At 35.1% G+C, this 21,360-nt stretch overlaps 2 protein-coding genes across 2 annotated transcripts in view; both read right to left on the reverse strand.

Moving 5' to 3' along the window:
- The window catches only part of LOC133189114 (uncharacterized), a 94,272-nt gene that overhangs the window by 51,604 nt on the left and 21,308 nt on the right, over positions 1–21,360 (reverse strand). The window lies entirely within an intron of this gene.
- LOC133189111 (solute carrier family 23 member 2-like) lies at positions 2,979–16,064 on the reverse strand. Its single transcript, XM_061324540.1, has 11 exons — positions 15,927–16,064; positions 13,766–13,923; positions 13,303–13,403; positions 10,009–10,061; positions 9,687–9,868; positions 7,538–7,658; positions 7,142–7,298; positions 6,737–6,990; positions 6,181–6,454; positions 5,469–5,564; positions 2,979–3,358 (listed from the first exon to the last, which is right to left on the reverse strand). The coding sequence occupies exons 1-11, from the start codon at positions 16,035–16,037 to the stop codon at positions 3,114–3,116; spliced, it is 1,752 nt and encodes a 583-aa protein (XP_061180524.1). The 5' UTR covers positions 16,038–16,064; the 3' UTR covers positions 2,979–3,113.

Raw genomic sequence — 21,360 nt, forward strand, 5'->3', positions numbered from 1 at the left:
CTATTTTCTTCAAATACATGACTCTCCTTACCGTTTTAAGAGAGGTCCGTGTTTCCAAGAGGAGGGGGTTTTAAGGATTTTTTTTCTGAATTCTTTTACATAGAAATTTAATAACTCTGAAATTCCGGGGGGGGGGGTGTTCAAGAATTTTTTTTTTTTTTTTAATTTTTATTTTTTTTTTTTAATTTTTATTTTCATCACCATATTTTAAGACTATTTCTATTGCAAATTCATGTTAAGCTTCTTGAGTGGTGTAGATTGTAAATATTGTCCAGATCATGACACCAGGGTTTAGAGTGCGGCCACGAAAGGGGACGAAAGTTCAACATTGAAAAATATTGGAAAAAATCTTTTTAAAAATTCTTCTGAAAGACCACTGGGCCAGAAAAGCTGAAACTTATGTGGAAGCTTCCTAAGGTAGCGTAGATTGTAAATTGTTCAGATCATGGTTCGGGGGTGGGGGGGGGGGGGTAGGAAGGGCCACAATAGGGAATCAAATTTTTACAGTAAAATACATAAAGAAAATCTTTCAAAATCGTCTCTTTAAAAACAATTGGATCAGAAAAGATGGTGCATGAAATAGCTTAAGAGATACTTCTGTGTGATTTTCACACCAATTACATTCATAAAATTACAAAAATAACCCCTAAGCAACTCTGACTGTGGGGCGACAATATGTGCAGTGAGGGTAGGTACATAATGTCGTCGGCAACGTGTAACTTTTCAACCGACGACAATATGCACCGATGGACGACAATATGTGCAATGAGGGTAGGTACTTACCAGGGATGGGGTAATTGAAAAAAGTAATTGTAATTGACTGTAATTAATTACATTTTTTGAATTGGAAGTAATTTGTAATTGAACATTTTTTCAATTACTTGTAATTGTAATTTAATTAATTACACTGAAAAAAATACCATGTAATTTCAATTACTTTTTCAATTACATTCAATTACTTTATATAATGCACATTCATGATATAATGTTACCTCTACCTCCCCATTTTACATGTACTGTTTTTTTTTAATTGTAAAACATATCCTCAATCCATCAATTAAGCAAAATCTTAAGTTATACTGTTAATGTTTACAAACAAATAATTAAATGATTGGCTTGAGAAATAATAATCTAGTTTCTTTCTAATCATTATGTAAATTTGGAATTTTTTGATTTATGTTTATAAATCTGAATTTTGAACCACCCTTCTTAGGTCTATTCAGCTATGAAACACACATTAATTATATTTCAATCTTTGTTGTTTGATCAATAATAAAGAAAAAGAAGGTGTGTGTCATTAATTAAGTTCTCTCTTAAGCTTGTTGGGAAGAGATAATTGCCCTCCAGATCACAGCTGTAAATTGCAATCAAAACAAATCAACTCCTCTAAAGACGTATTCATTCCATGATTTAGAAGACAAAGCCATAGAGATAATTATTTCAATTTAAAATGCTTCGCTAGCTTTAGAAGAGGAAAAAAACTTTCAATTTGATAATTATTTTAACATCTAGTAAACAGATTTTTATGAATGAATTTTCTATCTGTACAAGCATTATTTATGAAGTAAAATTGTTCAACATAAATAGCAATTTAGGATGTTCAGGTTACCTTCAAAGGAAATATTTAGTTTGAGGGGTTACAGTTGCCACTCATTTTACTCTATTGAAATGCCCACTTTTAATCAAATATCAAAAGCCATGCAATTTGTGTACATGTAGGTTTTGTATGGTGGAAACTGCATTAAACTGATCTCGGATAGTACTTTAAGAGATTCTTTAATGTTTTGTAAATAAATCTTATTTAACCACAATGATATACAATGCCTATAGCATATTATTTCTTGTACTGTTTGTGCAGAGGCTGGCTTATATACAAATAAATGATGTTCTGTATATTCATTGAAAAGGATTATAAAAATTTTCAGAAAAATTAAAAATGCAATTTGTAATTTAATTAATTACTTTTGCAAAGTAATAGTAATTTAATTAATTACATGTCTTAGAAAGCCTGTAATTTAATTGTAATTTATTTGAAGAAAACGTCAAAGTAATTGTAATTTAATTAATTACTTTTTAAAGTAATTGACCCCATCCCTGGTACTTACTGTCGCCGACGACAATATGTACCGTCACAGGTGTTCATATTCCTGACATTATTATACTCTACGTAAAATTATATATATATATATATATATATATATATATATATATATATATATATATATATATATATATATATATAAGGCCAAGCATCATGATAAAATATGACATAATATATTTTTTATATTATTATATATCCCCATTTCATTTGTTAATGAACATAAGATGGAACTAGAACATACCGAGACATGCACACACACACGCGTAAATACTTTCTTGCCAATACAATTACATGTAGTAATTAATATAATGTAAACAATATTTTATTGATAAAATTGAATCTGAATGGACAGCAGTATGCAAAAGTGTAACAGCACGTTAGTAACAACGCGCCAGCGCAACGCTCTGGCTCAAAATAGCGACGCGCTAGCGCGTTATGCACAAAGCGCCGGCGCGCTGTCACTAACGCACTGTTACACTTCTGCAAGTGACAACGCGCTATCGCAAAGTGACAACGCGCTAGCGCGTTGTTTACAACACGCCGTCACGCTAACGCAACTTTACACAACACATCGTCGCGCTAACACACAACACACCGTCAAGCTAACGCAACCTTACACAACATGCCGTCGCGCAAACACTAAACATCCCGTCACGCTAACACAACTTTACACAATGTATTGTGTTAGCGCGACGGCGTATTTTGTAAAGTTGTGTTAGTGTGACGGCGTGTTATGTGTTAGCGCGACGGCTGGTTTTGTAAATTTGCGTTAACGTGACGGTGTGTTGTGTATTAGCATGACAGTGTGTTGTGAACAACGCGCTAGCGCGTTGTCACTTTGCGCTAGCGCGTTATTCCTAACGCGCCGCTACACTTTTGCAAATGGCCCTATCGGGACCCCATACAACAGGTCACTATCTTCTCCTTAAGTAAATTAAACAAAATCTGTAACTTTAGAACATTTAACAACAGAATATCATTATGCAACTCTTTTTCTCTACAACACTACAAATCAAAGATTGGTGTTTTCAGGGTCCATCTCTTCCTCTGTACCGGTGATTTGGCCACGGGTGCCACAGCACACGATAGGGATTTCTTTGAAGCTCGGAGATACAGGGAAATATGAACAACACTTTAGTTTTTCTATATATTTTGTGATGTATGGCCATTCGTACTGTACTGGCGTCAATTCTTGTGCACTCCCCGAGGAATATGTGTTCTCTCGCCATTTGACTAGTCCCCGTTCTTCCGGTGTACCTAGAACACATATGTATAATTATAATTACATCATTTCAGGTCAATATGAAATTTTTTGAAAAACATCTAAAAAAAAAAAATTACGAATATTCTGTCGGCTTTCTGCATGGTGGAACAAAGTGTGCAGAGGCAAGATCACTTGCAGTTTCTATCAGGGTATTCAGAACCTTATCTCAGCTTTCATTGTTACAACGCGAAACGTAATAACATCGCAAAATATAACAAACCGGGATTATTACACTTTGCGTTATTACATTTTCAATCGAGCTCAACGCAGAATGTCATAATGCAAAATGTAATAACAAACTGATAAGATTATTATTTGTTAAATACAGACGCGTAGTGGAAACTTTGCAGGAAGCTTTTGTAGCAACATCGTCGGAAACCCATGGCCAATCTCGCATACGCTTATATTGCAATAAGCGTATGCGAGATTGGCCGTGGGTTTCCAACGATGTGTAGCAACCGCTTATGATAAAACGCCGCTTAATGATAGAAATATCATTAAGCGTTGCACTGCAACGTTTAATGTCATAAATTATTGCATTAATAGTTGACATTCTACACTGCTTAATGATATAATTCTTTCATTAAGCGGCGATATAGCATTAGCGGTTGAGAATGTCAACTATAATGCAATAATTTATGACATTAAGGACATACGCAATGTAGTTTGAACTTTATTGTCTTTTCCCCTGGAGTTGAAGAGTTCCAATTTTTAAAGGAACTGTGTGCTACATTTTAATGTCTATATATGCTGTTGTACAATTCTTCTAAAACAAGTTTGGATAAACAAAACATCTAGAATATATGTTTAGTAATTTTTGTATATTTTTCTTTGAATTATACATGAATTTTAATTAATTGATATCTTTTCAAAACCCCTGGTAATGCATGCTGATTTTTTGTCTATGAACATCTGATGGCACTATAATCTTAAAGTAAGAATATCTTGAAAAATTATCAGTAGGTAAGGTACGTTGCGTATGTCCTTAAGCAATGCATTGCAACGCTTTATATTTCTATCACTAAGTGGCGTTTTATCATTAGCGGTTGCTACAAAGCTTATCCCAAGTTGGTAAAACTGCAGCAAATGTATACACTGTATGCCTATGACTGTTAATTTGTGGTAGACTAGTGGCTGATGTTTGCAGAAAAGCGTATAGATAAAGAATGATGTTACAATTAACGAAGTAATGTGAAAAACTCGAGTTAGTATCACCTCTAACCAACCAATCCAATACCGAATACAACATTTGAATCATGTTGCAAAAATAACTGCTTGTATCTATCATGTTACAAATTTTGCATTTACCTCCCAGGCCCGTAGAAACCGGGAGGGAGGAGGCACTGGGGCCGTACTCCCAATAATTTGCTAGTATATACATGTATTTTACTGTAGAAAAAGACTTTTTTCCAAGAATTTCTGTTAGGTTGTGCCCAGGCCCGTAGAAACCGGGAGGGAGGAGGCACTGGGGCCGTACTCCCAATAATTTGCTAGTATATACATGTATTTTACTGTAGAAAAAGACTTTTTTCCAAGAATTTCTGTTAGGTTGTGCCCCCCTCCCAACTGACAGTGTTTCCTACGGGCTTGCCTCCACCCAGTTAGTTCAAAATTTACAATATCATATTTGGTTGTCTGATTACGCAGAGTAACAGGTGAAAGTGCTTAGTACATGTATTTAATACAAAAGCTGGGAACCATTACATTGTATATACTATAGAACGAGAAAATTCTAATGAGATTTACATATACCGGTATACATGAGACCACCAATCATATTCCAAAAGATGATCTGGCTAGTGGCTACTGGGGAAGATGCAAGAGTTCTTGGAACAGGTTCTTGTAGAAAATCGTCAATATCGGTGTAAATGATTTCTTTGTTTCGCGCCCTTACAGATTTTCTTTAAAATTTTACACCCTTTTTAATCTACTATTTGTTAATTAAATGCAAAATGTTGATATACAATTGTTCTAAAAGGTGCGTTGTCACGAATTTGTGATATATTAACATTTTCAGCAATTAGCTGTTTAGGAGGAAAATCGTATAAAGTACATGTAGTATAGATGGTAGAAGACCCGATGTCTTAATATAATGTAGCATACCTGGTACTGTGTTGTCCAGTATAAATCCAAGTATTCCTCCCACAAACATAGCAGTACCTAAGAGAACCTCCAGAACCTGGTCTAAATCACGGTTCCCTGTGAATTATACAATCCATAAATTGGGTTGATTTTTTTCATTCGTTCCAAGTGTCAGAACACCATTTCGTTTAAGGTTAACGAAAGTAATTCCTGACCCCCCCCCCCCCCCGGCGATTCGGACATTCCTGTACTAGACATGGCCTGAGTATCTGCGAGTTTGTGGGTCATTGGTCTAAAATTCTTTTAGACCAGTGAGCTACAGACCTGCAGCATAAATACTACGTATATTTTTTTCTATTTCACCTGATCCATGGAAATTTTAGGCGCACTGAATTCTTGAGTGCTGTATTTGACAGAGGTTGAAGGGGGATGGGGGTCTTGATTTTAAGCGCCTGCTCCACTTCAACCGAAACAAATCTCGCATCCCCTCCGGGATGTCTACGAGTTTTTCTGTTTTTTTTGTTTTTTGTTTTTTTTTTGTACTAAAATTTATTTTAAAAAATGTTGCACAAAATCTAAAAAGGATTAGCCCAAAAAACTTTTTTGAATTTTTACTGCCTATTCAAAGTTATGCATTTCTAGTCAGAATGTATAGCAAATTATAAATATATTAAAATACTGTAATCCCAGCGTTACATATACATGTATACATACACATGTATAATATTCTTACCGGTATCAATGGCGCCAGGGTTACTCTGTAGCCACTGCGGAACCATCAATCCCAAGATAATGGACACAGCTACAATGGTGAGATTTCTTGTAGATCCCAGGTCCGTGAATTGCAGGACAGATATTCCCACGGCTGCCACCATCCCAAACACCACCGTGAGACTACCACCAATAATAGGATCCGGAATTAGTGTCAGGACCGCACCAAATTTACCGATAATGCCACATACCAGCAAGATCAAGCCCGCCACCTGGAACACTCTTCGACTGGCAACCTTCAATAATATACACGAAGAATTGATGATAATTCTTGACCACTCCTTTTAGGAATAAATAATGATAAACTGTACATGTACAATTTTTTTTCCATGTATATACTGAAAGTTTGTCTGAACGAGACCACGCAACTGCCCACTTTACAGTACAGAGACAGAGAATGCAGAATGAAAGACACTTAAGAGAAGAAAAAAAAACTACCATTAATCTCGCATCAACGTAATCATGGTTAATTGTAAATCCCAGTGGCAATCCTACAGACCCAATCTTTGGTTCTTTACCTTTGTGATGCCAATCGCCCCGATGTTGCCGGAGTAAGAGGTAGTTGCATGTCCCGCGCCAACCATCCCTGAAATAATGCTAGAGAACCCCTCTGTAGCAATTCCTCTATTGAGCGCGTGAATTGGTGGGGGTTGTGCCCCAGATAATCTGGCACACGCAAAGTAATCGCCAATAGATTCTATCACAGACGACAAAGTGGCGGCAAGCATGCCCACGTACCCAGCGGCCGAAAAAGTGGGCATCCCAAACTGAACTGAGAAAAAAAATTAGTATACTTTATAGTTTACAGTCCACTGTCATTAATTTAATGCATACTTGTGCATTGGAGCATACTTCACAAAGACCAAAATCATGAACAAATTTTAAAATAAATAATGATCGTGACTACAAAAGTTATTACATACATGGATATGGAAAATAGAACCAGGGCATGGAGTCTAAAACGTCAAGCCTGGCATCAGATCTTGCGTAGTAATTGACCGAGGTGACGTTGTTGGGGAAAACGTCAGTCACGGTCAGGACGTGGCACAGAATCCAGCTAATAATGATGCTTATTAGAACCTTTTAAAAGATTACAAAACATGTTAACAATATCAAGTGATCATCAGCCAATGTGTATTGATGTTAAAGACTGCAAATACAATGTGGCTGATTTTAGCCTAAATTACTCGTTAATTTTATCTTGAATTGAAATTGATTTTCAATTTCATCGTGTCAAAGGGAGGGGGGGGGGGGTAATAAAGAAAAGAAACGATGGGACGTGTATTTCTTTTTCTTTTTATCTTCATCGTGGAACTTACAGGCATTAGTTGAAAGAACGGATATTTTGTCACGTGACATTTCTTTTCTCTTGAGTAAGCCGGAAACGGAATCTGGAATCCACCCAAATACAGACTGCTGGCAACCATAACAACTAGTGTCCTGTCGTAAATAGATCAAAATTCTAATCAATGAGGGTAATAAGCTTTTGGCTCACCTGAGCTGAAAGCTCAGTTAAGCTCTTCTGATGATTTTGTCCGTCAACCGTCTGTCCGTCCGTCTGTAAACTTTTCACATTTTCGACTCCTTCTCCAGAACCACTTGACAAATTTCAACCAAACTTGCCACAAAGCATCCTTGGGTGAAGGGTATTTAAGGTTGTTCAAGAACCATTGGGCTGAAAAGCTGAAACTTATGTGAAAATTTCTTTACATAGTGTAGATTCAAGTTTATTGAAATCTTGACCCCTGGGGGTAGGGTGGGGCCACAATGAGGGATCAAAATTTTACTTATGAATTTACAGGAAAAATCTTTAAGAATCATCTTGTCAGAACAGCAAAACCATGATTAGTCATATGAATAGGTAAGCATCCTCAGAGAGTGTAGATTCAAGTTTGTTTAAACCATGACACCTGGTGGTAGGGTGGGTTCACAATAGGGATCAAAGTTTTACATTGGAAAACATAACAGAAAAAATCTGCTGATACAGCAGGGCCATATTAACTTAGGTGAGCGTTGTGGCCCATGGACCTTTTGTTTTTTAAATATTTGAAAGAATAGTGTGTCTTAAATAGCGTCTTTTGTAGATACATGTATATCCTCGTAAATAACATTTATTTGTACCAACTTAAATGTAATTTGAAAAGAAGGGGGGGGGGGCAAGAATAGCTTAATTGATAAAAAGACTGTGTGAGAAAAGAAAGCATCGAATAAAATTTGCACAAATGTATATTTGCTAAAAAATAAAGGTTGTTGACAAAATGTAGTATTAAATTCTAATTTAAGGTCAAGATCTAGTGAATGAAAGGTGCTCACAGATTTCACAAATTTGAGATACACATTCTTTTAATTATCCTTTACGAATATAGCTTGGTAAAATAAGGTGTATCCGGACATAATTTGGGGTAAACTCATCGGAAAAACATATTATAAACTGCCCATTTTCAATGAAAAATGAAGAACGTCTGGTATAAATATGGGAGTTTTTTTTCCATCTCAGACAAAGGAAATGTATCAATATTGCCTACAGTCTCTCAGAAAACGGTTTTTCATATCTTCTTGATCTCTACTTTAAAATGATATTAAACGGAATAAGGTTTTCGGAGTTATATTTGACATGATTTCAAATTAAATTCCATGAAAGTGCTTTATTTTCTACATAATTCTATTGAAGCCGTAAAGTACGGGAAAAATTAAGTTTAATTCAATTATGACGTCATAATGAATCTAGCACCAAGAAGAAAGTCTAAACTTATTTACTAGATCTCGACCTTAAATTAAATCCACTGTATTGCATTTGTGTCTGTGCAAATAATGAAATTCAGTTGTAACACCAGAGCGTATTCAAAGTATCCGGTGCGTGTCCATAAATATCTCTGAAGGTGTCTTTAAAATACTTTTACTGCTACTAAACTCACGCTTCAGAGAAAAGAAAGAACAATGTCAGTCAGAATTTAACAGTTGTAAATTCTTTGAAGAAGGAAAAGTTGCGTCAAGTGTTACAGCAATATTTATCTATATTTACATTTTCAAATATTTTTTTTATTTCTAAAATAGATAAGTTTTGGTTCAGTTGCACCGAGAGCGAAAACATTCTAACCTACTAAAACTTCAAATATAATTGTATTTAACTAGCTGTGGCCAGCCGTCCAAATCTTGTACATTTAAAATTATAGATATTTCGTATACATTATTCCTGCAGATCACACACCAAATAGGCTCATGTTCTTTACCACAATCGAGGACTCTCTCTCTCTCTCTCTCTCTCTCTCTCTCTCTCTCTCAGTGCAGAGTGGCGTTTCCTCTCCCACTCGTCCCTACAATAAATTGTTTTCTCCTTTCTAAGGAATTATGTAACATTTTGTTATTATGTAAACCATTATGTAACAACCAAAGTTAAATAAAGCTCAAAACGTTTCATTCAAACGGAAAATGTTACCACTTCAATGCTCATCATTAGGAGGCACTTACAGAATAGAAATACCCCAGTGTATTTTGTTGAAGTCTGCAGCTACTGCAGTCAGAGACAGACCGATTAAGGAGATGGTTGGAGCAATTGTCAGGGGACCAATGAACCGAAGGAAAAAACCCATCAACCCGGTACAACCCAACACAACCTGGGTTACTGAGGCCAACATTAAATTCCCTTGTATCTGAAATAACAGACTTATATTATAGATATATACAATTTTTCTCTGATCATCTTATACAATTGAATCGATTTACAGATGAATGCGTATATAAACATGTTTTAACTTCAATGCATAACGAGAATCCTTTATTCCTTAATTACCTCACGAAGACGAAATTGCCACACCTCATCCCGATCAGTTACAGTTGCGTTTTCTGAAAAAAAGCAAATTATCGATGGGAGTGGGATAAACTTTAAAGTATATATATATATATATATATATATATATATATATATATATATATATATATATATATATATATATATATATATATATAATATTCCACTTCTATTTTGTAAATGCATTCTTTATTCTCATCTTAGAATTCAAAAAACAATTTCTGCATCTAACTGATGTTTTGAGTAAAGTCTTTTGATATATGTTTAGTTAATATATAATATCCGTCAATGTGTTGTCATGTTGTAAATTTTAAATTTACCGGGTGGCAGTAAATACAAAATTTACAACACGACAATATCCTTCCGGTAAGTACACAAATTTAAGACACGTAGAACTGGGGGAGGGGGGGATGTTAAATACCCCCCTTTTTTGTTGCAGAATGGCCAAACTTTCTTCTCTTATTGTATCACTGAAAATGCTGTGTCATTGTAATAACAAGAGGCCTACGGACCACAACACTTACCTGAATCATTTTGGTCCTCCTATTCTTGAAGATTTTCAAATATTTTCTCCCTCTATATTCCCATAAAATTGTTGGATTTGCTTGCATATCAATAACAGTAAATATGGCCCTATTCCCATTTAAAACTTTGATCCCTTATTGTGGCCCTATTCTACTCCTGGGGGCCATGATATGAACAAACTTGAATCTGCACCCTGAAGATGATTGCAAATTAATATCAATAATCAGGTGATATCTAGATTTTTTCTAATATATTCACATGTAAAACTTTGATCCCTTATTGTGGCCCACTAACCCTATCCCCGGGATTCATGTTTTGAATAAAATTGAATCTGCACTATATAAGGTTGCTTACATATTAAAGAGACTTAAAGAGTCAAAATGATATGTTTCTTTTATGATATTTGTATCATAAATCAAAAGATTTATCAAAAAATATGAATATACCTAAGTTTTGATTAACTCAACTGCAGTGTAAAGCAAGCGAAAGCGAAAATATACGAATTTCACATTCTTAAGAGTTATCTCCCGTTGTCGGCGTAATTCTTATTTTTGTCACTATATCCTTTGTAATTACCTGTAAATGTTTTCAACATTCAAACGCCATCTAACAATTTTGATTCGTATTTGTAATGTCATAATATGGGGCAACATAAAAATCATAATGAACATTTACATACATATTTCATTTGTAAAACATTGCCCCGTAAACTTGGTAATGTTATAGAGGGAAAACAGTGCCTTACGCCGGTTGCGAACAGGAAGGAGGGAAGCAACATTTTCCTCTTGGGCCAAAAAAACAAATCTCAATAAAACTATACTTTTACGGTTCCGAAACCTGTAATTGTATGAAACCTTTCCAAAACTTCCATGGGCTATACAAAAATTTTATTTTTTGCCAATATTCCCATTTTTGCGTTACTGTGTCTCTCTAATATTACTAATCATGGACCTGCTGTTCTTTAGAAGAAGATTTTTAAAGATTGTTTTCCCAATTTATTCCCATTTACTACACTGTATGTTTTTCCTTTTGTGACGCAACCCTACCCCTAGGAGCCATGTTTTGAACAAACCTGAATCTGATCTACCTGAGGATGCTTGTATATCAAAATCACTAATCATGACCCTCCTGTTTTTGAAAAGTAAATTTTGAAGATTTTACCTTTATATTCGTATATACAACTCGATCCCCTATTGTGCCCCCACCCTTATACCGGGGACCATAAAATCTACAGTGTTTAAAGAAGCAATCACTTAAGTTTTGTCTTTTTCTGGCCCAGTAGTTCTGGAGAAGGTTGCTACCAAATTTTCACTATTTTTTAATTATCTCCCCTTGAAAGAAGGCCCTTCACTCAGTTAAGGATGATTGAAATTGGTTTTGGAGATGTTTACAATGTGAAAAATTTACAGACACATACCACAAATAAACGATACGCAACAGACGACAGACAGAAACCGGACACTCTTCGAACAAAAAAGCTAACTTGAACCTTTGGCTCAAGTGAGCTACAAAGTTTAGTTCAGAGGTTTATCGTTGCTTGCATTTCACGGAACTATAAATAAAGTGTACATACTAGTACTTGTATGTACCAATGAGGTATTGGTATGGCCAATTTTTCACTAACGATAAAAATTGAAAATCAAGTTTTCATTTTCATGAATAATGACAACTTCATTCTTATTTTTTAAGAGGTCATTCAATAGTTTACTTTCCTATTAAATTACATTAAACAATTCAAAAAAGGACTTTAATTTAATTCAGTTATTCATTTTTTTTTTTAAATTTATTTTTTTGTTGAAAACTTAAGAATTTTGAACAAACATTGGAATGATGATGAAAACACTGTTACACATTGAACATTACGCTCTCAAAACTACTGAGCCATTTTTTTTTCGGACAGAAACAAGCAAATCTGTTATCAGGAACCCTTGAAGTTGGTATTGATATATACCTTGCCTTGTTGGGTGTCATTGAGTAAAAAATCTCAAAATGATTTTTGTGTAAACCCATTTTAATCAATATTTTTAAAGCACATTGCGTATGTCTGTAACAGGGAATAATGATTTTAAATTACTATTTTGAATTTGATATATTTCGAGGCAAGTTTGGCATATTATGTGCATAATAAAAGTCTGAGATCATTTATATAGAACGGTCTCGTTTTATATAGAATTCAGGGTTCGACACTAACTTTTTTACCTTGGTGGACCGCAGGTCCACTAGTCAAAAAATATTGGTGGACCTTCTCAAATTCTGGTGGACCTTTATAAATGTTTGAATTAATGAATGAATTCATTGCAAAAGGCTTGAAACCAACTTTTGTACCCAGTCTCGTCAGACTAACAAAGTATAAGTTTAACCGGTCAACAGAAACAAATCAATTAGTCAGGAGTTTTTAGCAATATTGTGAAACATATTTTCAATATTTAAAAAAAGAACACAATCTACATCTTCAAACAATTTGTCATTTTAATATCATTTATTTACAATGGTAACAACCTGCGTTTATACTGTAACCTTTTTGTAACCTTATTGCTAAAGGATAAATAGGGGATGTACCCTAGGGTACAAAAGTATGACCTCAAAACACAGTACCAATTTCTTGCCATATATGCAATTTTTTGGTGGACTCGGGCCGCCGGTCCACCGTTAGTGTCGAACCCTGGAATTTATAATCACTGAAACACATAAAAAGAAAAGCTGTAACACTAAATGGTATCAGAAACGTCTATTTTCGAAAATATTACTCACCTTGTAAAGCACTGACATCCGGACATCTGAATTTCTGGATTGACATCATGGCGACGATTGGTGCTATAAAAGTATGAGATCCTCCCTGAATAATGCCGAGTCTACCAAAAAAGAATATCAATTTAATTCTTGTTTCCGAGAGATGATAAATCTATAGAGAAGTCACAAAACTTTAGCAGTAATTAACATATCTGCAACTTTGGTAAAGAAACAAGTATCAATAATCCAGAGATTAAGATTCTGGTTTACAAAACAATCCAGGTCTTAGTCAAAACACCTTTTGAAGAGCATACGGTATATCTTATACTGAGTAATTTTATAAGTTTATTCATGAAAATACATTATAATACACTATAGATATTACCGTGCACTCTTTCACTACATTTTTAATCAGTTCTTGTGTTGAAGATTACGCCAAGAATCTTATAGTTTACAGTTCATGTTATTCTAGTGTACATCTCACCTTATACCAGTTGTAGTTTGTAGTATGGTGGCCACTCCACACATAAACATCGTGATACAGAGAAGCTGGGCTCGGGCGTCAGCATTGTCTCGGGAACAGAGAAGTTCAGTCAGAATGAACGGTATGGACAGCGTACTTCCTAGACAAAGTAGGGCTTGCTGTAAGAACAGAGAAGTTCAACAATAATCAATCAACCAATCCTAGGCAGAGTAGGGCTTGCTACATGTATAACGAGAACAGAGAAGTTCAGTTCGAATTATTAGTATAGACAGCGTATTTCCTAGACAAAGTAGGGCTTGCTGTAAGAACAGAGAAGTTCAGTCAGAATAAATGGTGTAGACAGCGTACTTCCTAGACAGAGTAGGGCTTGCTGTAAGAACAGAGAAGTTCAGTCAGAATAAATGGTGTAGACAGCGTACTTCCTAGACAGAGTTGGGCTTTCTGTAAGAACAGAGAAGTTCAGTCAGAATAAATGGTGTAGACAGCGTACTTCCTAGACAAAGTTGGGCTTTCTGTAAGAACAGAGAAGTTCAGTCAGAATAAATGGTGTAGACAGCGTACTTCCTAGACAGAGTAGGGCTTGCTGTAAAAACAGAGACGTTCAGTCAGAATAAATGGTACCTAGACAGCGTACTTCCTAGGAAGATACCATAACGGTAGCTCAGTCGTTAGAGCGCTCGCTCCGTGATCGGGAAGTAGTCGATTCAAACCTCGGCCGCGACTGACCTAAGATGAAATAATATAGGTGGCAACTGTTCCGTTGCCAACCTCTCGGCACTTTGAAGTGAAAGTTGTGAGTCCTTAAAAACCGAGGCCCCATTTCACGACAGGCGTTGGCACGAAAAAGATTCCTCACTTCTCAATGACCCTGATGCCGAGTACACGTCAAAATTTGAAGCCCTTCACCGGTATAGGGTGACTTCTCTACATCAGTGAAACAATAATCAATCAATCCTAGGCAGAGTAGGGCATAACGAGAACAGATAAGTTCAGTCCGAATGAATGGTATAGACAAAGTTCTTCCTAAACAGAGTATGGCTTGCTTTATAGCGATAACAGAGAAGTTCCAGTCCGAATGAACTGCGTACTTCCTAGGTAGAGTATGTCTTGCTTTATAGCGAGAACAGAGAAGTTCAGTCCGATTGAACGGTATAGACAGCGTACTTCCTAGGTAGAGTAGAGCTCGCTTAATCCAATAAAAGACTTCTGTTGGAAACATCTACATGTACTTGATCTGCTTTAAAATTATACAGAAAATCTTCACCAAACATGGGATATGCAAATTATGAGAATAGTTAAATTAATGTCTTTTTTCCGTGTCAACAATTACGGATCTAAGGGTTTTGCTGAAGTGACCCTACAAGCATCAGTGCAGTGGTTACATAAAAGCAGATAATTTGATTTTATTTCCCCGAAGAATACATATTATGCGCAGTACTAGGCAGATAGCATACAATAAACAATAGAATTTCTTTCTCCTTCTAAAACTATGTATTCTAAAGACCCTCAGAAATTGTAGATTATCAATCAACAAGAAAGGGAAAGGGCCGATATCGCACGAAACTCAAACTCTGCAGCCCCTGTATATAACAACCCGTGTGATTAAGACTAGATCCTTGGTAAGGGGTGGGTGGGTGGACAGGGAGTGTAAAACCCCCTCTCAATTTTTTTTTATTATTGTTATGAAATTTGCATAGCAATTTGCTCTGCAAATGACTTAAGAATCTTAGACAGAGGAATCTTTTTTAAATCTTAAGGAAAATCATATGTATGAAGTAAAATATACGGTTTTGGTAACAATACCCCTCCCCCTTTTCCCAAAAATATCTAAAATTATATCCCATAACATTATTATCCTCCTCCCCCATCCCAATTCCGTTTTAAAAAAATCCTGACTTTACCCTTAGTACTTACTCTTAATCACTTTTATCAAATTCTCAAAGCTTGCCCTTTAAAATTGTAAAATGAGGGAGAGATTGATAGAAAGACTGATCAAAAGTCTAGTCCCTCCAGTATCACTGATTGTGTGACTAATAAATGGAAAGAAAAAAATGCTTATTTCAACAAGATTGGATTTTGGTAAAATGAATGGAAATTCCTTCAGCGATAAGATTGCATAATAGACGTAGGTTTTAAAAAGATAAATACTTTGGTTACTCACTTGAAGAGCGAACAGAAAGCAAAGGTGGGGGGAGGGGACATCTTCCACCCCGTAAACTATCCCTCCCCTATTAGCCTCTGCCTCCTGCGGTTTATCCTGCCCCTCTCTCATGACCTCTGTATACTGGGGTGCCTACTTGACTTTTCCTAACGTATGTTATTCAGTATTGGTGATATCAGGTCATTCAGTATGATAAAACACGGATGTGTAAAATCGCAAAAGAAACGAGAAAACACGGTCGTCGTTTTTTTTTTTTTTTTTTTTTTTTTTTTTTACCTATGCGATTGCCCTGGCAGGGGTTTTATCTTGTTAAATTGGTACAAACAAAGTTATTTACAATATATGCACAGAGTACCTATCATACTGTCCAAGATTTTACATCTAGTGGCTTGTTCATAAAGAAAGAAGGGGGGAGGAAGGAAGAGAGAGAGAGGACGGGAGAGAGAGAGTAAATATTAAAAAGTTCCCGGACTTTAATCTTCAAATAAGACTTCTCTTATCTCAGGGCCTAATAATCCTAACTGTTCTCTCGTATTCAACAAAAAATCGCTTCTCTTAATCTTATCGAATCAAAGCTTAAAACTGTCGCATCCTGAGCTACTCATATAAATTTTAAAACAACAACAAGAGCAAAGGGGTAAAATGTTAAGCCTAATGACCAAACCACGAGTTGATCCCATCCTTTTCGAGATGCGAAAGAAGTCTAGGAGAATATGTACAGCTCTTTTATGCTTAAGCATAAAGGACATTCTAGGTTAAAACTTGCAATCGATCTTGTAACATTTTATTTTTACCTCTTTAAAAGAAGAAAAGTTAAGGATAAATAATACAATCAATTAAAATGTTTGTTGCATGTATTGGTACATATTTTTTGACTGATTTTGAATAGAAATGACATAAATACTAGTCATAAAACCCATGTATTATAGGAGTATTTCAGATTTCTAAAGCCCGAGTACTCGAGAGAAAAAAAAAGAACAACCTGGTATAGATAATATGGGTGAATAATGCCAGGGGTTTTTATTGCCTATACAAAAGAGATGTTTGTCATATAAATCAATGCTAAGGGCCCCCTTTTTGCTTTCTGTAAAAACAAAGGGTATGGTAATAAAATTTTGCACCTAAATCATTTATGTCTTCAAATATCTGTGACAGAGACAAAATATTTGAGTAAGGCGTGTTAGTGATTTCTGATCTCCCATCGAGCCTTCCTGTTTTATAGAGCATCGAATAGTTCCCATTACCTTCAATGTTAACATTTTGGAGACACATACAACTTACAATTTTTCAAGTTTGATAGAAGAAGCTTCCTGAAGGAATTATACACGCTTCCGACTGGAACAAAGCTATTTCATATTTTCTAATGTTTGTCGGAGATTTTAATAATGGGAAGATTTCTAGTAAAAAAAAATGGTTTTCAGAAATTGATGTTTAGGCTTAAACAGTTATAAGTAAGTGTACATAAGTGTTTAGCTCTAAATGTATTCTCCTTTGTATCTGGGTAACGAGCTAAGAGGCAATAATACAGTAAAACTAGTGCTAATTGTAACGGGAACCGTTACAGATGTTCCTCAAACACTCCCCAACTCCCTTATGGGCCCCATTCCTTACAAGTTTCATTAAAGTAGGCAATTCTTAAATTTAAGAAGTATTTAATCGAAAAACAACGCCGGTATAGTCCTTTGAGTATTAACCAATCAGATTTCAGAGCACGCGCATGGCCATGTTTTCTAGATATTTCACATGTCTTCCTCGTAAAAAGACTACATATAAGAAATCTCAAACATTTTCATTTACAACTATGAGAGATACAGCCACAAGTACAGCCAATCAAAATTCAGCACACGTTCATGTATGTTCTTGCATTCAATTTTGATAGTAGTACAGTGTAAGAACCTATTATACATAGTATCTATATTCTGAATTTCACCCTGTTTTGTTCAAAACTAAGAAAGTTACAGCAATTTAAAGTTTAAGCCAATCAAATTGCAGCACACTGCATGCAAGCTTTTCATGCATATATATCATAATGTAGAACCTCGATCCTTATGTATGGCTATATTTTAAATTTCAAAGTATTTCGTCAAAAAACAAGAAGATAATAGATATTTTTTGTGCTAGCCAATCAGAGCGAAGCACACGTGCTTGCGCGTGCTTTCTCGCTACTTCAACCACTTCATCTTGTCTACACCACTAATATATTTTTATATGATAAGGTTCAAAGCATATCATCAAAAATAGGAAGGTTAAAGCTTTTTCAATTGATTAAGTCATTTAACCCCTCACACGCACGTGCACGCAAGTGCACCCAAAATAACCGTTCTGTACATCTACACAACATGCGTTTTAATCCTAAAAAAGGTTTCATCTCAATCGGACGAGTAGTTTCCGAGAACACTCGCTGACAAAACAGTACCAGAGAAGAAATTTTGAAAAAAGAAAGTAATACAATATGTTTCCAAACTTATAATGAATTCAAGCTTACAGCGACGTAATTTTTGTTCCATGTTTTATTGAACTTACATTGTATTAGATACCAGTATAATGAATTACATTTACATCGAAAATCCAATTAAAACTTTGTTTTAAGTGTGTTTTACTGAGTTTGACATATTAAATATGTATCAAATGGAGCATGCAATGCTCAAGTGAGCATATGACCCACGGTCCTCATATTAGTATTTCTTATTATAAATTCATAACCAGTTCTGAAATTAGAGTATTTAGTTAATGAAGCCCCCAAAGGTCACCTGGATGAAAATGAAAATTTGAAACCTTTTGCAGGGACCACAATCATATTCCAAAAGAGGATATGGCTACTGTCTAGAATGTAAAAGGAGTTCTTGAAACCATTTTTCTTCTCGAAAAGCGTAGGTTTCGGCCTTCAATTGGCCTCCGAATTGAAAACGAAAATTCTGAAATCTTATTGCACATTTACAGGACACAACCAATCATATTTCAAAAGATGATTTGTCTACTGTAAAATTTTAAGTCGAGTCTTGGGAAAAAATTTAAATAGAAAAACTTCGTTTTTCAACCCTCATTTAGCGCTCAGAATAAACTGAAAACTCTAAAACCTTATTGCACATCTATTAGGGTCCATCAGTCATGAATTGGGTACCGTTTAAAATGTAAAATGATTCCAAGAAAAAATACATTCCACTGATGAACGGACGGACAGACCGTGATAACAATATACCCAAACTTTCTTGGGAACTCCTTTGGGGGGGGGGGGGGGGTAATCTACACTTTCTTTTAAAAAGTTGGGATATATTGTTGCTATCCTTGTCGTTCGTTCGCCACACTATCTTCTTCCTCAGATCCTCTTAATACATCTGTTGGAATAAAATTAGTGGTACAATGTATTCTGCAGATGTCCAAAACGTTTTTCATTTCATCCTGGGGGAGAGAGCAATTTGGGGGTGAAAAACTACGTTTTTTCTTCAAAAACCTAGTTCCTAGAATTCTTTTAGCGACAGCAAAATTAACTTTTGGAATATGAATGGTGGTTTCCGGTAGATTTGCAAAAGATTTCGGATTTTAGATTTATGCCTCGTTGAATTCGTTAATTTCAGACTGTAACTAATTTTATGATATACTAGTACTTACATTAAGAGCCCATTTGCCACATGCTTACCTGAACACTTTATGCTCAATTTGATACGTGTGTATATTTATGTAAATACATGTAATAGAAAAAGTAATAACTTCTTGGATAGCTAACCTTTTAAAATGTCCTCCTTTGCTTTGTTTTAAGCAAGATTGTCTTAAAGGAGGGATCATTCATTATTTGATGTTGTAAGAAATGCAAAAAGGTAATATCACTCATTTGAAAAGGTCATATTACTAATTCAAAACGAATAACTGATATCACCCATTCGAATATGAGATATCACTATTCAAACTGGTGATATCACTTGTCCATTTCTGATGGTTGATATCACCTATTCGAATATTAGGTCATATTACCTGTTTATTTCGAGTAGGTGTATCATCCATTTGAAAAGGTGATATCAATCATTCGAATATGTGATATCACCTATTCAATTTGAACAAGTGATATCACTTGTTTGATTAATGAATAGGTGATATCACTTAATAGCAATAAATACCAAAACGGCGCCTCATATGATAGTTATCCACAATACAAATAAAGTAAGTGAATTCTTTGGAGAAATCTTGTTGTACTCATGGACTTACAAAACATGGGGTTTAATTTCTCAGGATTTTAGGAGTTTTTTGGTTCAGATAGACTCCCTACGGTACCAATATGAAAATAGAAAATGAAAGGCCTTGGGTCATTCATAAAAATTATTTTCTGTACCCGATGCTTGTTTGTAAATAATTGGATTTCTATTAATCTTAGCATTTATGTTACTTTAAACATGCGTTGGTATTTTAAAATAAGCAAAATGTACTGTATTAATCATAAAGATAGCAAAAATAGGGGAGGTCAACATTACCGCTACATTGCGAAAAATTTCAACTCATTACCGCTACTTTTCTTCGAAATTTTGGGTGATCATTACCGCTACATTTTATCAAAAAGACTATTGCCGATTACATCTCATTATCGCTACATATCGAATCAGCTAGCAATGGCACGGAATATAAGTTCTATTTCATATTAGAGATTTCCAGACAACAGTACGTCAGATGGCCTTCAAAGCTATATCAATTATTTAAAGGCTGTGTGTTTTATCCATGAACAATGCTCCGTTTTAACACTTTCTAAAATGTTATATTAAATAAAATAATTTTATATCAAATAAAATAATTTTAAATAAGAATTGAAAACAAAAACCAAGAACGTTTTGCTCAAAGTCTTACTTTCACCTCCCCGTGGTGAGCAGGGGAAACATGTCTTATGGATGTGTATGTATATGTTGTACTTTAAATCAATCTGTACATGCATCGGAAGAGGCAATGTAGAGGAAATGTATACTTTAAAATGTAGCGGTAATGTAACCTTTTTTGTAGCGGTAATGAGTAAGTAGCGGTAATGACAAATTTGAAAATGTAGCGGTAATGATAGACACCCAAAAATAGGTGAGGTAGGCACCCAAAAATTGTAATAGCAAAAATTACAACTGGACTGTGGCATTCCTTTTGTTTTACCCTTCCCTTATGAAAGGCATATCGTCCATATTTTTTGGATGTTTAACTTCAGATAGTCAGATGTACATGTATTTGATACCTAAGTTTAGTTTTTTCCTTGACTCACAGGCCTTTCGATCGCTTAAATCCGACTTGAAAAAATTGGGGTGTATAAAAAAGAATTTTTTTACACCTAATTTTTTTTTTTTAAAGCGATCTAATGGCCTGTGCCTTGACTCTTATAACCCCCTCAAGCCTAATGATCGTCTTTATTAGAATAAAAGTAGATAAGATTTTTCATTTTCAATGCTGATGTTGTTATACCCCCGCTTGAAAA

The sequence above is a fragment of the Saccostrea echinata genome, unplaced genomic scaffold (assembly GCF_033153115.1).
Source record: "Saccostrea echinata isolate AGI-Se365-2 ecotype Australia unplaced genomic scaffold, CSIRO_AGI_Sech_v1 ptg000016l, whole genome shotgun sequence".
Taxonomy (NCBI): domain Eukaryota; kingdom Metazoa; phylum Mollusca; class Bivalvia; order Ostreida; family Ostreidae; genus Saccostrea; species Saccostrea echinata.